The following is a 15,841-nucleotide window of genomic DNA, read 5'->3' as shown; positions in this document are numbered from 1 at the left end:
TTAAAAACAGAATCTCAACTCAGACCATCTGGACTTGTAGATAGATATTCTTCAGCCTCTGAACCTTAGTATGTATTTAAGTGGGAATTCTGGCACTAACTATTTGCATTGCATGACTCCTTGGGTTGATTGGTGATATCCACACATAAACATCAGGGCGGACCAGCATAGTTTCAGCAGGGCATCAAACTTGGTATTAGACTTGGGGAAATTACAAGGAAACACTTACATTTTCAGCAAGGACTATAAGAAGGTCTATAGGAGGCTGGCTTAGTATATGGTTCACACGTATTTAAGTGAAGCACCTTGCACTAATACAGACAACCTGTATGGTGAATTTAGGGGTCTTAGATAACCATAATAAACTCTCTAAGTGGTAGCTGTGGAGAGCAGCCTTCAGGCTTAGTTCAGAAGGAGTGATAAGCAGCTTGTTTTACCAGAACTAATCCCATAGTGTAGGTTAAACGAAAAATAACCACACAGTATAGTTCTAAAAATAAGTATATTTATTATACACACTCCCTAACGCACTGGTATATCTCCTACCCGGAGATATCCACACAATACACAATATTTCAAATGTAAAACAGGTAAGTAAGCACAAATAGACAGTGGTCTCCTGGGGGAGACCAAACCATATGCTAAAGAAGTGGACTGTGAATTACGACCCAAGTCGGACTTGTACCAGAAGACTCAGAAGAGCTGGGGACCCAAGGAACCACCCGAGTTAAGTACCCAGGAACCCTACGGAGTCTGTGTTTTGAGTGAAAACACAGCTGCATACTCAATGCAAGTCAATGGGAAAGTTACGGTTGCAGTTTCTAAGAAGAAGGACCTTTTCCAATGGACCCTGAATAAACCCTGGGGAAAACCAAAGGTTGGAGAGTCACCCCACCTGTGGATACCTCAGGAACCAGATACCTACACCAAGAAAGCCAGGTGCAAAGTGACTTCGGGAAACTGCCAAAGTCCACTATGGAGGACTTCAGAAAAGGTGCCACTGGCGAACAAGGTGAAAGAGTCTGGTGGAATCCAAGGATGGATTCTGGAAGAGAAGTACCTGTAAGCAGAGGGGACAGAGTCTATGCCACTCGGAAGTTACCAGTAGGCACAGAAGACCAATGACCACTGATGAAGGAAGATGCAGGAGTGTTGACTCTGACCTTGTCGCTGCAGCTGTGAGGACCAGGCAATGCTGTGGAAGACCAGGAGCAGTTCACGTCCTGTCCCATGTCGGAAGTCAAGAACCAGGGGGTCGGTGTCCTGCGAGAAGCATTGGCATTAGCAAAAGACGTGGTAAACGAAAAAGGTGCAATGTTGGGACCAGCAAGGGACTCACCAATTGCAGGAGAGTCAGAGCAGGCCCTGAGCAAGCAGAGGAGCCCACTGAAGCCAAAGAAGGCCCTCCAGAGGACCCACAGGCTGAAGACACAAGAGTCGCAAGAGGACCTCGAGCAGATCACCAAAAATGCAAGCCCACGGTGTAGAGGATGCAATGAGGATGAAGATCATGGCAGGAAGAGATGCTGGAGGCTGGAGCTTCTTGTAGCACAAAGATCTCTGAAGGACAGAGTCAACAAGCCTTGGCAACTGCATGTCGACACAGTGCACAGGGGTTCTCTTCCAGCAGTTCTGACAAGGGATACTGGTCTCAAACGTGCTGAGAGGACAGGTCAGGCCTCTAGGGGGTTGCAGAACCACTACCTGTGTTGCTGAGCCTTTCTGAGTCCGTGGGACGTCAGGAGCAGCAGACCGGTCAGCTTTGTTGCGGTGCCTGCAGATGCAGGAGATTGACTCCTTCACTCAAGGGAGATCCCTTCAGTGTCTTTGATGCCCAGTGGCCTGAAGAGGAACCTGGATGAAGCACAGGCAGAAATTCAGAAATGCAGAACAGCGATACCAGGAGCAGCAGGAGTCTTCCGTGGTGCAGTCTCTGTTCCAGGCTAAGTCCAACGAAGTCCATGGTGCCCAGACGGTTAAGTTGAAGTGGTTTTGGTTTCGAATCTTGTCCCATGACGAATCTGAAGAGCCACCCACAGGTAATCCCTTAAGTACCCTAGGGAAAGGGTTTGGACGATTCAAGTATCCCTCCCAGAGGAGGGGCAGGACAGAGGGGAGGATACTCCTGTGCCCTTTGTCCAGTTTCACGCCAGAGCAGGAACTAAGGGCTCCCTGAATTGGCTCAAACTGGAGTGTGCAAGGAGGGCACCAAATGTACCCTTCCAAGCAGTTTTGTGCTGGCTTGCACCGCCACCCCATCCCAATACACTAAGTTCTGCCTGGGAGGTGTTCACACCTGCCTGTGACAGGACACCTATTGATTTACCTTCCCCTGCTCAAGTTCAGCTCAGCAGCAGGAGGGCAGAATCATGTCTGGGTTCAGCAGCAGCACTATCTTGCTGGTAGACCCTGGAAGGCTGTTACCGGGGGCACTGGGGACTTCCCGGAGAAGCCCCCTGGTGCATGGAATCATACCTCCAACACCGGTAACGGTGTTGGGGGTATGATTCCAACATGTTCGATACCAAATCATGTAGAATGGTCTCCAGGGTTTGTAGGGGGTGTCCGGTCATGCAGGGCACCCTCACACTTATAACCTAGCACCCCTGCCTTCAAAATTGGAAGGCCTGCTTTAGGGGTGACTTATAGGTTTTAAATTCAGTGACCTCAGATATAAGGAAACCTATATCTGTCGTAAATGGTGCTAGCACCAGCTTACACAGGCTGCAATGGCAGGCCTGTAGTAACAGTTTGAGTGGACTTCCATGAGTGGCATAATACATGCTGCAGCCCATGGGAGACCCCTGGGGTACCTATGCCCCAGGTACCTGAGTACCATATACTTGGGTCTTACAGAGGTACACCATTAGTCAATTGGGAAGTTACCAAAGTACTTACAACAGTCAAATTTAGAGAGGAAGCACAGTAACTGGGGTACTGATTAGCAGGATCCTAGTCAGACTAGTCAGAAAACAGAATAACATGGGGGTAATCATGAAAGCAGATCCTTCTTTCCTACAGTCTGTGTCAATGGAGATCTTCCATTTGCTCTGGTGGGTCTTAAACTTATAAGCTTAGTTTTAATTCAGGATTTATCCGCCCTCTGCTCATTCGTGTTACTGAATTTTAAGAGTTTGAAAACACAGCTAGTTGAGATTAAGCATATTTCCCTGAGAACGGATGCTAGGTAGAGCAGTCCTTGCTTTAAACAAGCACTGGCGTTGCCAATAGGTTTCGCATTTGGAAAGTTGGAGCTATTGGTTTTGTAAATGACATTTTATATTTATATATTGTTATTGACAATGCCAATAACGATATATAAATATAAAATGTCATTTACAAAACCAATAGTACTGTCCCGCAGTCCAACATCTGTGAGAGGGTGGGGTTACACCTGTGGTGCCTGGGGGCTTCGCTGGGCGGGCATGCGTAGAATCCAATATGTTAACGGAGTACGACTGTGCCAGGGGAAGCGTGTGCAACCCCTAGCTCTAGTGAGAAACAGATGCAAACATAGATAGAAATGAGGAAGTCGCAGTACTATTTCTGTGTGGGTGGGAGTGCATAGGCAGTTTAAGAGAGATTACTAACTGCAAACTGATACGTATTGTAGCGATAGGAGTTTACATTGTCAAGCTGCGGGCGGGGGAGAGCTCCTGGCAAATGGCCTCGCAATGCTGGCAAATGGCCGGAGGGAAGCCGGATGGGGGCGGGAGAGCCTGGTGGGGCGGGAATGCGAGCGAGGGGAGGAGAAGTGTGGCAGGCGGATTAGGGAGATGCGCGGAGGGAAGCCGGATGGGGGCGGGAGAGCCTGGTGGGGGGGCGGGAATGCGAGCGAGGGGAGGAGAAGTGTGGCAGGCGGATTAGGGAGATGCGCGTGCTTGTGTGGTCACGTGACCCGCTTTTGTGGTCACGTGACTCACATGCACTGTGAAAAAAACGCAGTGGTTTGACGAGTCGATGGAGCACTTGAATTCTCGCCTATTACATTCGCAAGCGAATGTAAATGTAAATGTACATGTATTTATATAGCGCAAATCACCGACACGGTATCTAAGCGCTTGCTTAGGGGACCCGTCCTGGTATTCCCCTGTGAGATACCCCGGCAGGGTATCCACAAGGTGAAAGCCAGGCATCCCGCCGCGAGGGGCCGTAGTGGAGATTAAGCAAGCTATTGCCCAGAGTCGCAGAGTGTGACCCTGATGATAATAGGCGAAACCTAAAAAGGACTGTTTTACATGAGGCAGGTACAAGTTTGTGATTACCTTATAGCAACTTTTTTGCAATTTTTCTATTTGGTAACCGCAAACAGCGATGTAAAAATGTGTGTTTAACACATTTATCGATTTCCAGTGGGTCGCAAATACACCTACCTCATTAATATGCATGAGGTAGGTCTCAGTTTGCGACCTAATGGAGTTCGCAAAAATCACAGAGATGGTGGCCTGCTGGGGTCAGCAGACCACCATGTCGGTGATTGCTTTTAAATAAAGCAATTATTTTTTTATTAAATTCATCTTATTTCCTTAAAGGAAAACAGGATGTGTTTCGAAATGGAAAATTAATCGTTTTCTTTTCATTTTTTAGGCAGGTCTTTGGGACCACTGCCTGCTTTTAAAAAATGTTTTCATTAACATTCACAAAGGGGAATGGGTCCCATTCCCATTTGCAAATGGCTTACCACCAACTCTGAGTTGGTGGTAAAATGTAAATGTTTTACAACTGCATTTCTGTCGCACATTCACACATACCACTGCGAGTCGCTATTAGGAAAGGATGCCCTAAACATGCCCCTTCCTAATACCGAATCGCAAACCAAGCTTAATTCTTTACTAGGTTACTGAATCGCAAATTGAGCATTTGTACTTAAAAAATTTTTTTTTGCGGTTTTAGCTACCTCAAAAAAGATTTGTACATCTGTGCCCTTGTGTATTCTTCCCACTGACCCTGAAGGCAAAGGAGGAAGACAGAGTAAAAAGTGATGGATTGACTGGAGCGGTTATTTTCTTGCTGGTATCAGCCATCCTTCATCTTATAGTGGCTGTTAATAATAAAATTGTTGGCAAACATCTGAGCGTAATCCTAGCAGCAGGAGCATCAAAAGTGATTGTGATCAGCCTTCCATTCACACATTAAAATGTTTGCAACAATTATTGCATATGCAGACTAGATAATGTTCACAAGTGTGGCCATCCATTACATTTTTAATTTTCCAGCGCTCCATTTAACTGATGTCCCTGGACGTAATTTATAGTGGGCACAGGAGCTACTGCATCCCAAATGTACACATTGCTTCCATCATCCAATACCTTGTTTATGATCATGCTGGGATCATTTAAGTCCCCCCTTCCCCAGATTGTTACATCTAGCGGCTTTGATGTGATATCTTATGCATATGACTCCCAGCTGTCCAACGTCTGCGGCCAGGACACTGTTGGGGCAGAGCCCTGATTTAAGGACTGTATGCAAGGGATTGCAGCCTGAATGTTGGCAAATTGCCTTCAACTTAATAGTGAAAAACAGAGATGGTGCTGTTTGGTCAAGCCCAGGACCTCTATACCGCTGACTGATGGCCCTCAGAAGAGGGGGTAGCTCCCACCCCTAGGCTTGTGGTGAAAAATGTTGGCATTAATTTAGCACAGTCTCTATCAGTCTCTATGCGTGAAGGATCAAATTGCCGCCTCTTGTGGGTCATGCTTTGCAACCATGCGGCTTCTGAGGAATGTTCCTTGGTTACAAACCTCTGCAAGGCAGACACTGGTCCAGGCCCTAGTCATAAGCTGCTTGGTCTATGGCAATGCCCTGCTCATGGCTGCAAATAACACCCTAATGTCCAAACTCCAGGCAGTGCAATACACAGCTGCATGCATGTTTAGTAATGTCCAGCAGGCTCCCTTTCGACGCCCACACTGAAAGCTTTACATATGCGTCCAATTAGGAAGCGGATCATCTTTAAGATCTGTTGTCTCACCCATAAGGCTCTCATGGGTAGATCCCCACATATCTAAAAGACAAACTGCAGTACTACTGCCCTTGACGAATGCTTAGATTTAGCGACAAAGCGCTCTTCACTGTTCCCCTCATTAGTATCTCGATGCGGTGGGAGAGCTTTTTCCTTTATTGCACCATCTACTTGGAATCAACTTCTGCTTCGGCTCTGTTTTTGCCAAGTTTAAAAAAACTCAAGACCTGGCTGTTTTAGGCTGTGGTGGACCGTTAAGCTGGCATAGCGCAGAGATACACCATTGGGTATATAGCATAACATAGTTAATGAGGTTGCGGTGGCTACTGTCTGAGACTATGTGGTTGGGATAGTAGTATAGGGTCTACGTTATCTTGGGGTACACCAAACATGCCACCATTGAGCATTCTTTGCAGGTCAGAGATCCCATTCAGTGATAGCATCCATTGAGGTAGGGGCCCCTCATACTGTGCCAAAAGAAGAAAATATGTGGAGATGGGGCAGAGTCACAGTCGGGGACTTTCAATATTATAACTAAGTTTAGCTAATTTTCTTTCTCAACTGCTGTAAGTGAATTCCATCCACAAAAAAATAAAACCCTGCCCAATAAGTGGGTTTGATATGCAGTGTTGAGAAATGAAACATCTTGGTTTGCTAACAGGCACCAAGACATTTTCAAGAAATAACTTTGTAGTGCAAACTGTAAACTTTTGGTCCGTAGTTAAATGTGCATTGATGATCTGCTTTCATTCAGGTTTAGAAACTCAGACTATAATATTCTGATATTTTTTTTATGTCTGTTGACCTTTTGATTTTGCAAAAATTATGTATAGACTATATTTAGTTATAGCGGCTTTCAGCCATCCTCTTTATCCATAGGTCTATTCTTGCTTCAGTCACAGTTTTCTTCAGTCCACTGCAGCAACCAGCCTTGGGCAAAGAGTCAGCCCACCTCAGGCATTGTGTGAATGACGACATTGTGCTCTCTCACTAAGTATGTAATGCAACTGGTGCTATGTAAAGCGCTCTGGTATCCGATTCGGGTCAAGTTCGCGCTATATAAAACTCTGTAAAATAAAGTGCACATATGCACAGAAAGCGTCAAGGAATACTAAATGTGGGCTTTGTGAAACCATAAAATTGTTTTGCTTTTAGACATGCACTGTCACTTGCGAGACATTTTGTTTACTTACAGGGAGTTTAGAGCCCGCCCATTGCTTACCTTTGATTGGCCACATCATCAGTCTCATTTTCTTGCTTTTCCTTGGTCTGTGTATGCCAGTTTCACTTCCTCTTATTGCTTTCTTACCCAGCTTATGTCCTCTACAGCTTTATGAAATTTGTAGATACTTTTTTTTCTTGTAGTTGCTTCTTTACATTTGGTTGCAGGCTGTCTTCATTGTTGATTCTTGCGCCATCATTGTTGCTTGCCCCATGATTGCTTTGCCCCATCCCTCCCAACCCCATACCGCATTGCTGCTTGCCCCGTTGTTGCTTGCTACCATCCCTCCAGTGTTTTTGCTTTTCCTTGTTCTCCCCACCCTTATGGTTGCTTTCCCCATCTCCGCCCGCGTTGTTGTTTGCACCATCCCCACGCCCTTTCTCACGTTGTTGGTTTGACCTCTGCACCCCTCCACCCCCTCTCCGTTGTTGCTTAGCTTTGTCCTGCCACAGTCCCTCACATCCTGCTAGAAGAAAAAGTTCTGACACGGCCAGCAGCACTTTCTGCGTGATACCGCTTTCATTGAACATTTAGTAATTATGCTCAGGAGCTACGCTACTGTACAACGTAGCCAGAAGACCTTGACACAGCCTAAAGCTCTTGCATAGGCGATACCGATTGACTTTGCCAATGCTTGGTTTAAGAACATTAGGTATTGTGCTGTTCACACTTTGTTCCCACATTGAATGCATCACATCGCTATGTACAGGAAACATTTGTCCACAGTGTTTTCTTCTGCAGTGCGTGCTGAAGATTGTGTTGTCTACCACAGATGTCTAGGAAAGATAGGACAGTACATTTTCGTCTAGCTATTATTTTACTTCTTAGCTTCAAAAGCACTTTTGTCTTAGGGTTTTAGGTGCCTGTTCATCGATAACGTGTATATACTTTATTTTCATTCTTTGCCTTTCTGGGCACTCTGGCACAATGTTGACATGTTACATGTCTGTCATTCATTGTTTTTACCTTTTGGAATGGAAATAAAATCCAAAGGATGGTTTTGCAGTGTGACTTCCATGGTCAGCAACTTCCTCTCTCACTGTCTCCAAATCCGATCAGTGTTCTACAGCATGGTGAAGTGGGTGGTGTTTTATTCTGAAAAGGCCATTTTCTTTTTACCTGAAAATCAAATCCACTATACAAATTAAATAAACTGAATCAACAATTCAAGGACAGCCAACTGTGAAGTAGCTGAAAAGTGGTGGATACTGCAGTGGTTCAAAGTTAAAGGAACGCATGAATTATTAATGTGTAAGAATATAAATGTTTACCAATTACATTTTTTTTGCTCACCTCCCCACAACTCCTCCAGCGTTGTTGCTTTGCCACATCCCTCACCCCTTCCTCCCTCCACCTTCTGACCCCTCACCACCTTCTGTCTACCCCACTCACTCCTGTACTCCCCATCCTCTCTCGCCCCTAGTAAATAAAAGCACTATAACGCAGTCGGTGCTGGCCAAGTTATGGCATTTTTTTTTACTCTCAGCCATGCAGCAAAGCAGCCACGCCGCTGTACAACATTGTTGAAAGACATTGATAAAAACCAATAGCTCTTGTATAGGTGAGACCCATTGCCTTTGCCAATGCTTGTTTATATTGACGCAGGTCTAGCAGCTCATCCAACAAATAAAAAATACAAACCTGTGATAAAATAAAACGAGTATTGAGAAAACAGAAAACCTGGCATCCGGTCAGACTTATTGACTTTGTTAATGCTTGTTTTGTCTATCCTGTAGTGCACACAAATTGCTTCTTTGAGTAAAACAAAGTAGTAATTAAAGAATTCCGATTCAGAGGTCAATGGAAATGTGAAATCTGCATTAACTTTCCAGTCTGGGGTGTCACTTACCTATGAGTTGCTGAAAATGTATTTTGATTGGTCAAATTATTTAGCTTTTGTTGAGATGTGTTTTAAACGGATGTTTTCAGTTCTCCATCTTATTCAGTCACGTTATCAATGGTAATGTAACAGGCTTTTCTCCCTTTTCAGGAACGAATAGAAATCATTGACCAACAGTACAAGCTCGAGAAAGAGAAACTACAGAAGATTCGACTCCTGTTGGTGAGTTAAATGCATTTTGCCTAAAAACCAGCTCACATTTATCCTTAAGTGGGATGAGGTTTTGAATTGCTGTAAAATCTAAGAATAATTCTTCTTGAAATTGAAATCCTCCAGGATTATGTTAATTAAACAACCTACTACCAGTTCCTTGAATCATATGGTTATTCAGCATCAGATGGCCTTATCCGCACTTTCTAATACCATAATAATCTTATCCCAATTTGAGCCTGGACATTTAGAGTAAATATAAGACCCAAAGACTCACCAAAATAAACACATAAGCTACAATTTAACATCCTATACTGTGCCTTCTGTTACACCATTACTTTGACGAGCTTCAGTACCTGTGGAACCTTTTTAGTTGGAAAAGAATGGGGAGACAGGAGGGTGGTGATGAATCTACAGTAGGAGTATCAGAAAGTGCATTGCCAATGCTAAGTAACTTGTTCTTGTGATTGAAATTTTTACCCGAAGATTCCTCACCTTTAGAATAGATACCAAATCAGTGCCTTTCTTTTGTGGGTTGTCTGTAGAATGACTCCAACCAAAAACTCCTACACAACCAAATGGCAAAAATGCTCTTCCCATTAGACCAAACTGCCAAGCCAGTAGTGCCTTGGGAGCTTGTGTACTGATGCCCACGTTGCAGCCTGACAATTATCCAGGAGAGGCACTCTGCGTACCAGTGCAATGGAAGCAGCCATGGACCTGGTGAAATGGGACCTCCATCCTTCTGTAGGCTACTTGTTGTCCAGTGCTTAGTACATCTTAATGCAGATGCCCATGACCAGATGTTCTGGGTACCACATTATCCTTGTCCAATCTGAAGCCATCCAGGATGATTTGGTCCTGGTCATTCCTGATCTTCTTCAGAAATTGGGGCAGGAGTGGTAGCAGTCGGAGGGCATAATCGAATCCCATTTTTCTCTCCAGGTGGAATGCATCTCTAAAAGAGCCTGAACTTCCTGCATCAAGGCAGGCACTTGAGCTGATGTTCTCAGCCAGAAGTATCTTCATTAAATTCAAAAGCAACTTATTTGCCTACCTGGTTGAGCAAGGGGTGTAGATTTAGATAGGCAGTTAAGAACTGTTAACCTGTTAGCTTAAAAAAACAAATAACCAATAGTGATGAAACTGCATTGTAGGAATCTGGTGTCTCCTTTTTCCTCGACTTAAAATCAATATTTCTCTTTTCTCTTGTTTTAAAGTGGTGTTAATAACCTATTTAGGCAGCACAGTTTTGTTTTGGATTGGTTTAATGTTAAATTACCTATTCAAAAAGCGATATCTGAACAAGATGTATTATTTTTATTAACTAGAGACAGTTTTGTAGGAAGGTCTTCCTCTGTCAAGGTTTTGAAACGTTTTTGTAACTCTCCTTGCACACCACTGTATCTCTCAAGCAAAAAAATGAAATAGTTTCTAAAGGATAAACATGAGAATTTAACTATATTTTTCTCATGAAACCCCATAGTTCTTTTCCCTGCACTCATGATCTTTTACTGTTGCCATGCATTGCAGGACATCTTCATGCTAAAGTTAGTAAGTTCCAATGGACACTTCTAACTACATATTCTTCACCTTAGAATATCCCCAAAGCACCAGACTGGTTCTGGAAAGTTTTGTAGCAATGCTCCCCGTGCTGCCAGCTGGCACCTTGTGGCACCGTAATGCCCCAGAAGTGACAAAGCGTAGCCACATGTAAGCGCCACTCCTGCGTACTGATGTCAGTTCCTTTCTTTCTGTGCCTTTGGACGAAGATGTGAAGCTCTGCTCTCACCTTGTCAGTTATCCAACCACTCTTAAATGACTCTCGAACAGTGGGCTAGGGGATCAGTGACCCCACTGAAATGACTGGATTCAAACTGTGTTGCGACTGCATGAAACATATGTCAGCCATGGACACACATGTGGTATGCTTTTGTTGCCTGGGCTCTGGTCACAACTCGAAGTAGTGTGAAAGATACACCCATATGCACCAGACGGCAATTTGAAACTGTGATGGGATGTTGTATGAAATTAAGTAAGTCTTAACGCAAGTTCTGCTCCCAATTCCTGTCATAAGGCCGTTCCCTAGACCTCTCGAAATCTTCGGGTAAGTTAAATCCAAGCTTCCTCATAAGAAAGCGAAGCAGGACTTGACTGCATCCTGCCACTCTGACTTCAGTTAGAAGCCCCAAGGCCATCAAGATTTAAGCAAAAGGAATGCTGAACAATGCAAACATTCACCCCAGTCAGAAGCATCTGGGCTTAATCTATCATTCTTTTGCTCACCACGCCACTCCAGTTTGGACCCATCCATGCAAATCAGTCTTGACCCTGCTCCTCACAGGAATAGTCCAGCCTGAGCTGCCAATCCAGGTCCTCCCTGGACCGGAAACAAGAATCCTGAGACCGGTTTTGTGCATCACTCCTCATCTGCCAGGCTAGCTTGAATCCAGTGGTGCTGTGAGCTCGGGACCCACAAAACCATGTTCTGATGCTCCAATGGGACCTTAACTCTGTCTTGTGTGACCTTTTAGCCTTTGCGTAGTTGCTTGCTGTGTCTCCTGACCCTCAAAACAGTATTTATCATTGTGTCAGCTCCTCGCATGAGGGAACAGCAGATACTTTCAGTGCAAGCACCCTGCACCACCTTCTTTCTAAACAAATTAGTGCTGAGGACTCAGATGGCCTTCTTACCAAAAGTTATAACTCCTTTTCCTGTTGGGCAATTGCTCACACTGATGGTGTGCCTTTCCTCCCACTGACCCCTTGGAGGAGGAATAGGAGAGACTACATTGGTTGGACCCCAAAAGGGCTTTGAGTGTTATACTGATCTTACCAAGGACCATGAAGTGGACAAGCACGTTTTTGTGTGGTTTTCCGTGAAAAGGGAAGACTGGGCAGATGAAGATTCCATCAATTTCTTCTACTCTTGGCCTAGAAGCAACCCTCAGAGGCCCAGGCTGCTACTACAACAAAAGCTATCACCTCCCTCCACTAAGCTACTGCCACCCTGATACTAATTTTAAAGCAGAGGCTGCGAAAGGTATAGCTACAGTCAGATATTTTACTTGCCTCTATTAGTAGCCCTCCAAACTCTGCCTTGCTAGGATGAGGTGGGAGAATTCCCTTTGTTAGAAAGGGGAATCGGCAGGACCCTGGGGTTTCCATGAAGCGCCGTTTCCACCAGCAGGCCTCTTAGGATGCCGGGTGAAATCAAAAGCCATCAACATAGCAACATCACTGACATGCCAGCCTTTAGTCATGTCTCATCTGACCCTGTAATGAAGGATAATTAGTGACTGTGGACAGGGTGGGACGCAGGTGATGCGGGCTACGACCGTGCCTTCATCTATGCCTAAATGAGTCTTAGTATGTCATCAGATTTGAAAGAATCCTTGCACCTCTTACATTGCCTTGTTAGCTGAAACACTTTGGACTTGCAACGTTCAATGAGAATTAATTTTTTACCTAATATTAATATGTAATCATTCTGATCTATGTTTCCGTTACATTCACTTTCAATTAGATTTCCGATATATTAACAGCTTTATTATGCTCCTTTAAATGCCCTTGTATTTTATATAGTCATTTGATTTACTTTTGAGGGGTTATAAAGGGTGACGTTCACCTGAGGTTTTCTTGATGCTGAAACCACACTTCCAGCATGAAAAGCCCAGAATGGAAGCAGAAGTCCAAGCCCCACCTACCAAGGCTTTTCGAAATGTTTTTTAAATGTTGGCAGATGGGATTCGGCCCTACTGGAAAGGGTGGATGGAGTGTAATTTAGTAGCTGCACCCACAGAGATGGTAGATTTTATTCTAATGAAAGCAACAGTTGTTTAAGCTAGTACTTCTCTTGAGTGAAGATATAACTTTATCAAATTTTACACATTTGAATGCATTAGGCAAATATCAAGGAGATGATGGACGAAGCACTGAAACTTTTCAGACACTCACCCCCAGTCACAGATCTGGGTTGAATCCATCATCATTCTTTAGCTTATTTCGCCACCCCAGTTCAGACCCAGCCGTATGCAAGCAGTCTTGACCCTGTTCCAGCCCGAACTGCCAAGCCAGGTCTTCCCTGGACTGGAAACAAGCATCCTGAGACTGGTTTCGGGGTAATACCCCGCATCAGCCAGGCTAGCTTGAGACTAGTGGCAAAGTGAGCAAGGGACCTACGTCTTGGCATATCATGCTAACTTGAGGTGAACAAAGTAAACACAAGGAGATGATGGACGGATGGAGCACTGAAACTTTGCAGGCACTCACCCCCAGTCACAGATCTGGGTTGAATCCATCATCGTTCTTTAGCTCACTTCGCCACCCCAGTTCAAACCCAGCCGTATGCAAATCAGTCTTGACCCTGTTCCTAATTGGAATAGTCCAGCCCAAACTTCCAAGCCAGGTCTTCCCTGGACTGGAAACAAGCATCCTAAGACCGGTTTCGGGGTAATACCCCTCATCAGCCAGGCTAGCTTGAGTCTAGCGGCAAAGTGAGCAAGGGACCTATGTCTGGACATACTCTGCCAACTTGAGGCAAACAAAGCAAGCACAAGGAGATGATGGACGGATGGAGCACTGAAACTTTTCAGACACTCAACCCCCATCACAGATCTGGGATGAATCCATCATTGTTCTTTGGCTCACTTCTCCATCCCAGTTCAAACCCAGCCATATGCAAATAAGTCTTGACCCTGTCCCTTCTGGGAACAGTCCAGCCCGAACTGCCAAGTCAGGTCTTCCCTGGACCAGAAGCAAGCATGCTGAGACCGGTTTTGGAGTAACTCTCCTCATCAGCCAGGCTAGCTTGAGACCAGTGGCAACAGACATAGTACTCCTGAATACTCTTTATGATTGATTCCAAGGTAGTTTAAAAGTGCTTGAACCAAGCTAGTTATTCAGGATAGCCATGTAAGAGAAACCAATAAACCATAAATCTAAAGGAAACTCGATTATGTGCTGTTTATTCAGAATATTTGACATGGATGTGGCCCTTTTGGACCAAAGTTGAGCACGCCTCGTCTGTAGGTTGCTTAATATTGTTCTGCTTTGCATATACAGATAGGCTTCTACAACAAAGTCCCACTTTAGATCTACACCCCAGCAATGAAGATCCAATATGTTCAGGAATGCAACTGTTTGAAGTAGTGTATATTTTCTGCTTAGAAAAAAAATTAATAGTTTGAATTTTCCATAATCCTCTTATGTATTCTGTTATTCCAAGAACGACGACTCAGGTTAGAAAGATGCTGATTTCTAGCTATGCACTGCACCAATATTATCTTTTAAGTGAAAGGTAGGACCGACGATTGCTGTTATTCAGAATATAAATCCAGTCTTATTGCCTACAGTTATCGAAGAAAAACAAAACTATAACGGTTGTGGTAAAAATTGCCACATTCTGACCAGTTCCCAGTAATGAGGTACTCACTCCCAAGGCCAACCAGGCAAAAATGTCACATTAGTTACAAATAAGAAATAGATGGGAGAAGTACTTCTGAGGCATATAAAACAAGAGTCCAATTCAGGTCCAATTTACAGTCTGAGATTGCAAGTAAAAATCAGAAGTGTCCAAATAGCAATGGATATACACATTACACACTACATATATTGAAGAAATGCTATTCCCTATTTCTGTGCTTCAACTTTAAAAGCATGGACGGTGATACAGCCAGCACGTTTTGTCCCTAACATAGGGACTTCTTCAAGGCTGTTAAAAATATACAAGACAAGACTTCAGAGAAAAACAAACTAAGCACAAACCCACTGTAAATTAACAAAGATAAAACACAATGAAAAAAGACAATATATGCACAATGTAAATACAAACCACAAACATTCCACATTTATAAGCAACATGACGCATACATTCAGACTAGTTAATAACTTAAAATAACATGTATAACTATTTCTGAGAAGTTTCCCAGACCAAAACATTGCAGTGCAAAAGACTTATAGAGAATACGATTCCTTTGTTTTATACCCCCTCAGAAGGGCCTCTCCTTCCTATTTGTTATCGGTCTAAATGCCTAACATTCCTTTCAGATGATTTTGATGCTACATTACTAAAGATCAAATGCAATGCCCAGTTACTTTTGTTTGTGCAATGCTGTTGATAAATCACCTTACACTCATATTACTACCTTGATTAATCAGTACACCCAAAATAAAACTTTATTCCAAACAAAGTGATGAATTTGTGTTAAACTGTACAGTAGCACCACTTGACTTGAGCCCCAATATATTCTCTCTGGAATGTTACCAGCGTATGTTGCACAATTGAATCACCCCTCTAGAGGGTTTGTGCAATGTATACATCAAAGCATCATTTCCTGATACGACAGATGAAGTTAATTAGTTTGTCACAGGAACAGGTGACGAGACTGCGGGAAATTCAGTTTTGGGATAAGGACTATATTTCAATGTATAAGTACCAACATCTTACAAGATGTTAGCTTTAAACAGTGGTTCTGAAGGATACTACTAATTGCAGATTCCTCACCTTATGAATATTCCTCAGAAGTCAGACCGGGTTTGGAAACTTTAAAGCAGTATTCCTGTATGCCGGTCATGCAACTCCACCCCATAGACCATAGAAATCATA

At 43.9% G+C, this 15,841-nt stretch overlaps 1 protein-coding gene across 1 annotated transcript in view; it reads left to right on the top strand.

Moving 5' to 3' along the window:
• Nucleotides 1-15,841, top strand: part of CCDC93 (CCC complex scaffolding subunit CCDC93) — a 1,137,947-nt gene that overhangs the window by 824,284 nt on the left and 297,822 nt on the right. The window contains exon 17 of the mRNA XM_078682376.1: nucleotides 9,175-9,246. Coding sequence (XP_078538502.1) covers nucleotides 9,175-9,246 — 72 coding nt within the window. The remainder of the gene's footprint in view (nucleotides 1-9,174; nucleotides 9,247-15,841) is intronic.

The sequence above is a fragment of the Lissotriton helveticus genome, chromosome 3_1 (assembly GCF_964261635.1).
Source record: "Lissotriton helveticus chromosome 3_1, aLisHel1.1, whole genome shotgun sequence".
Taxonomy (NCBI): domain Eukaryota; kingdom Metazoa; phylum Chordata; class Amphibia; order Caudata; family Salamandridae; genus Lissotriton; species Lissotriton helveticus.
The sequence above is the reverse complement of the archived record's forward strand: the minus strand, read 5'-3'. Positions and strand labels throughout refer to the sequence as shown.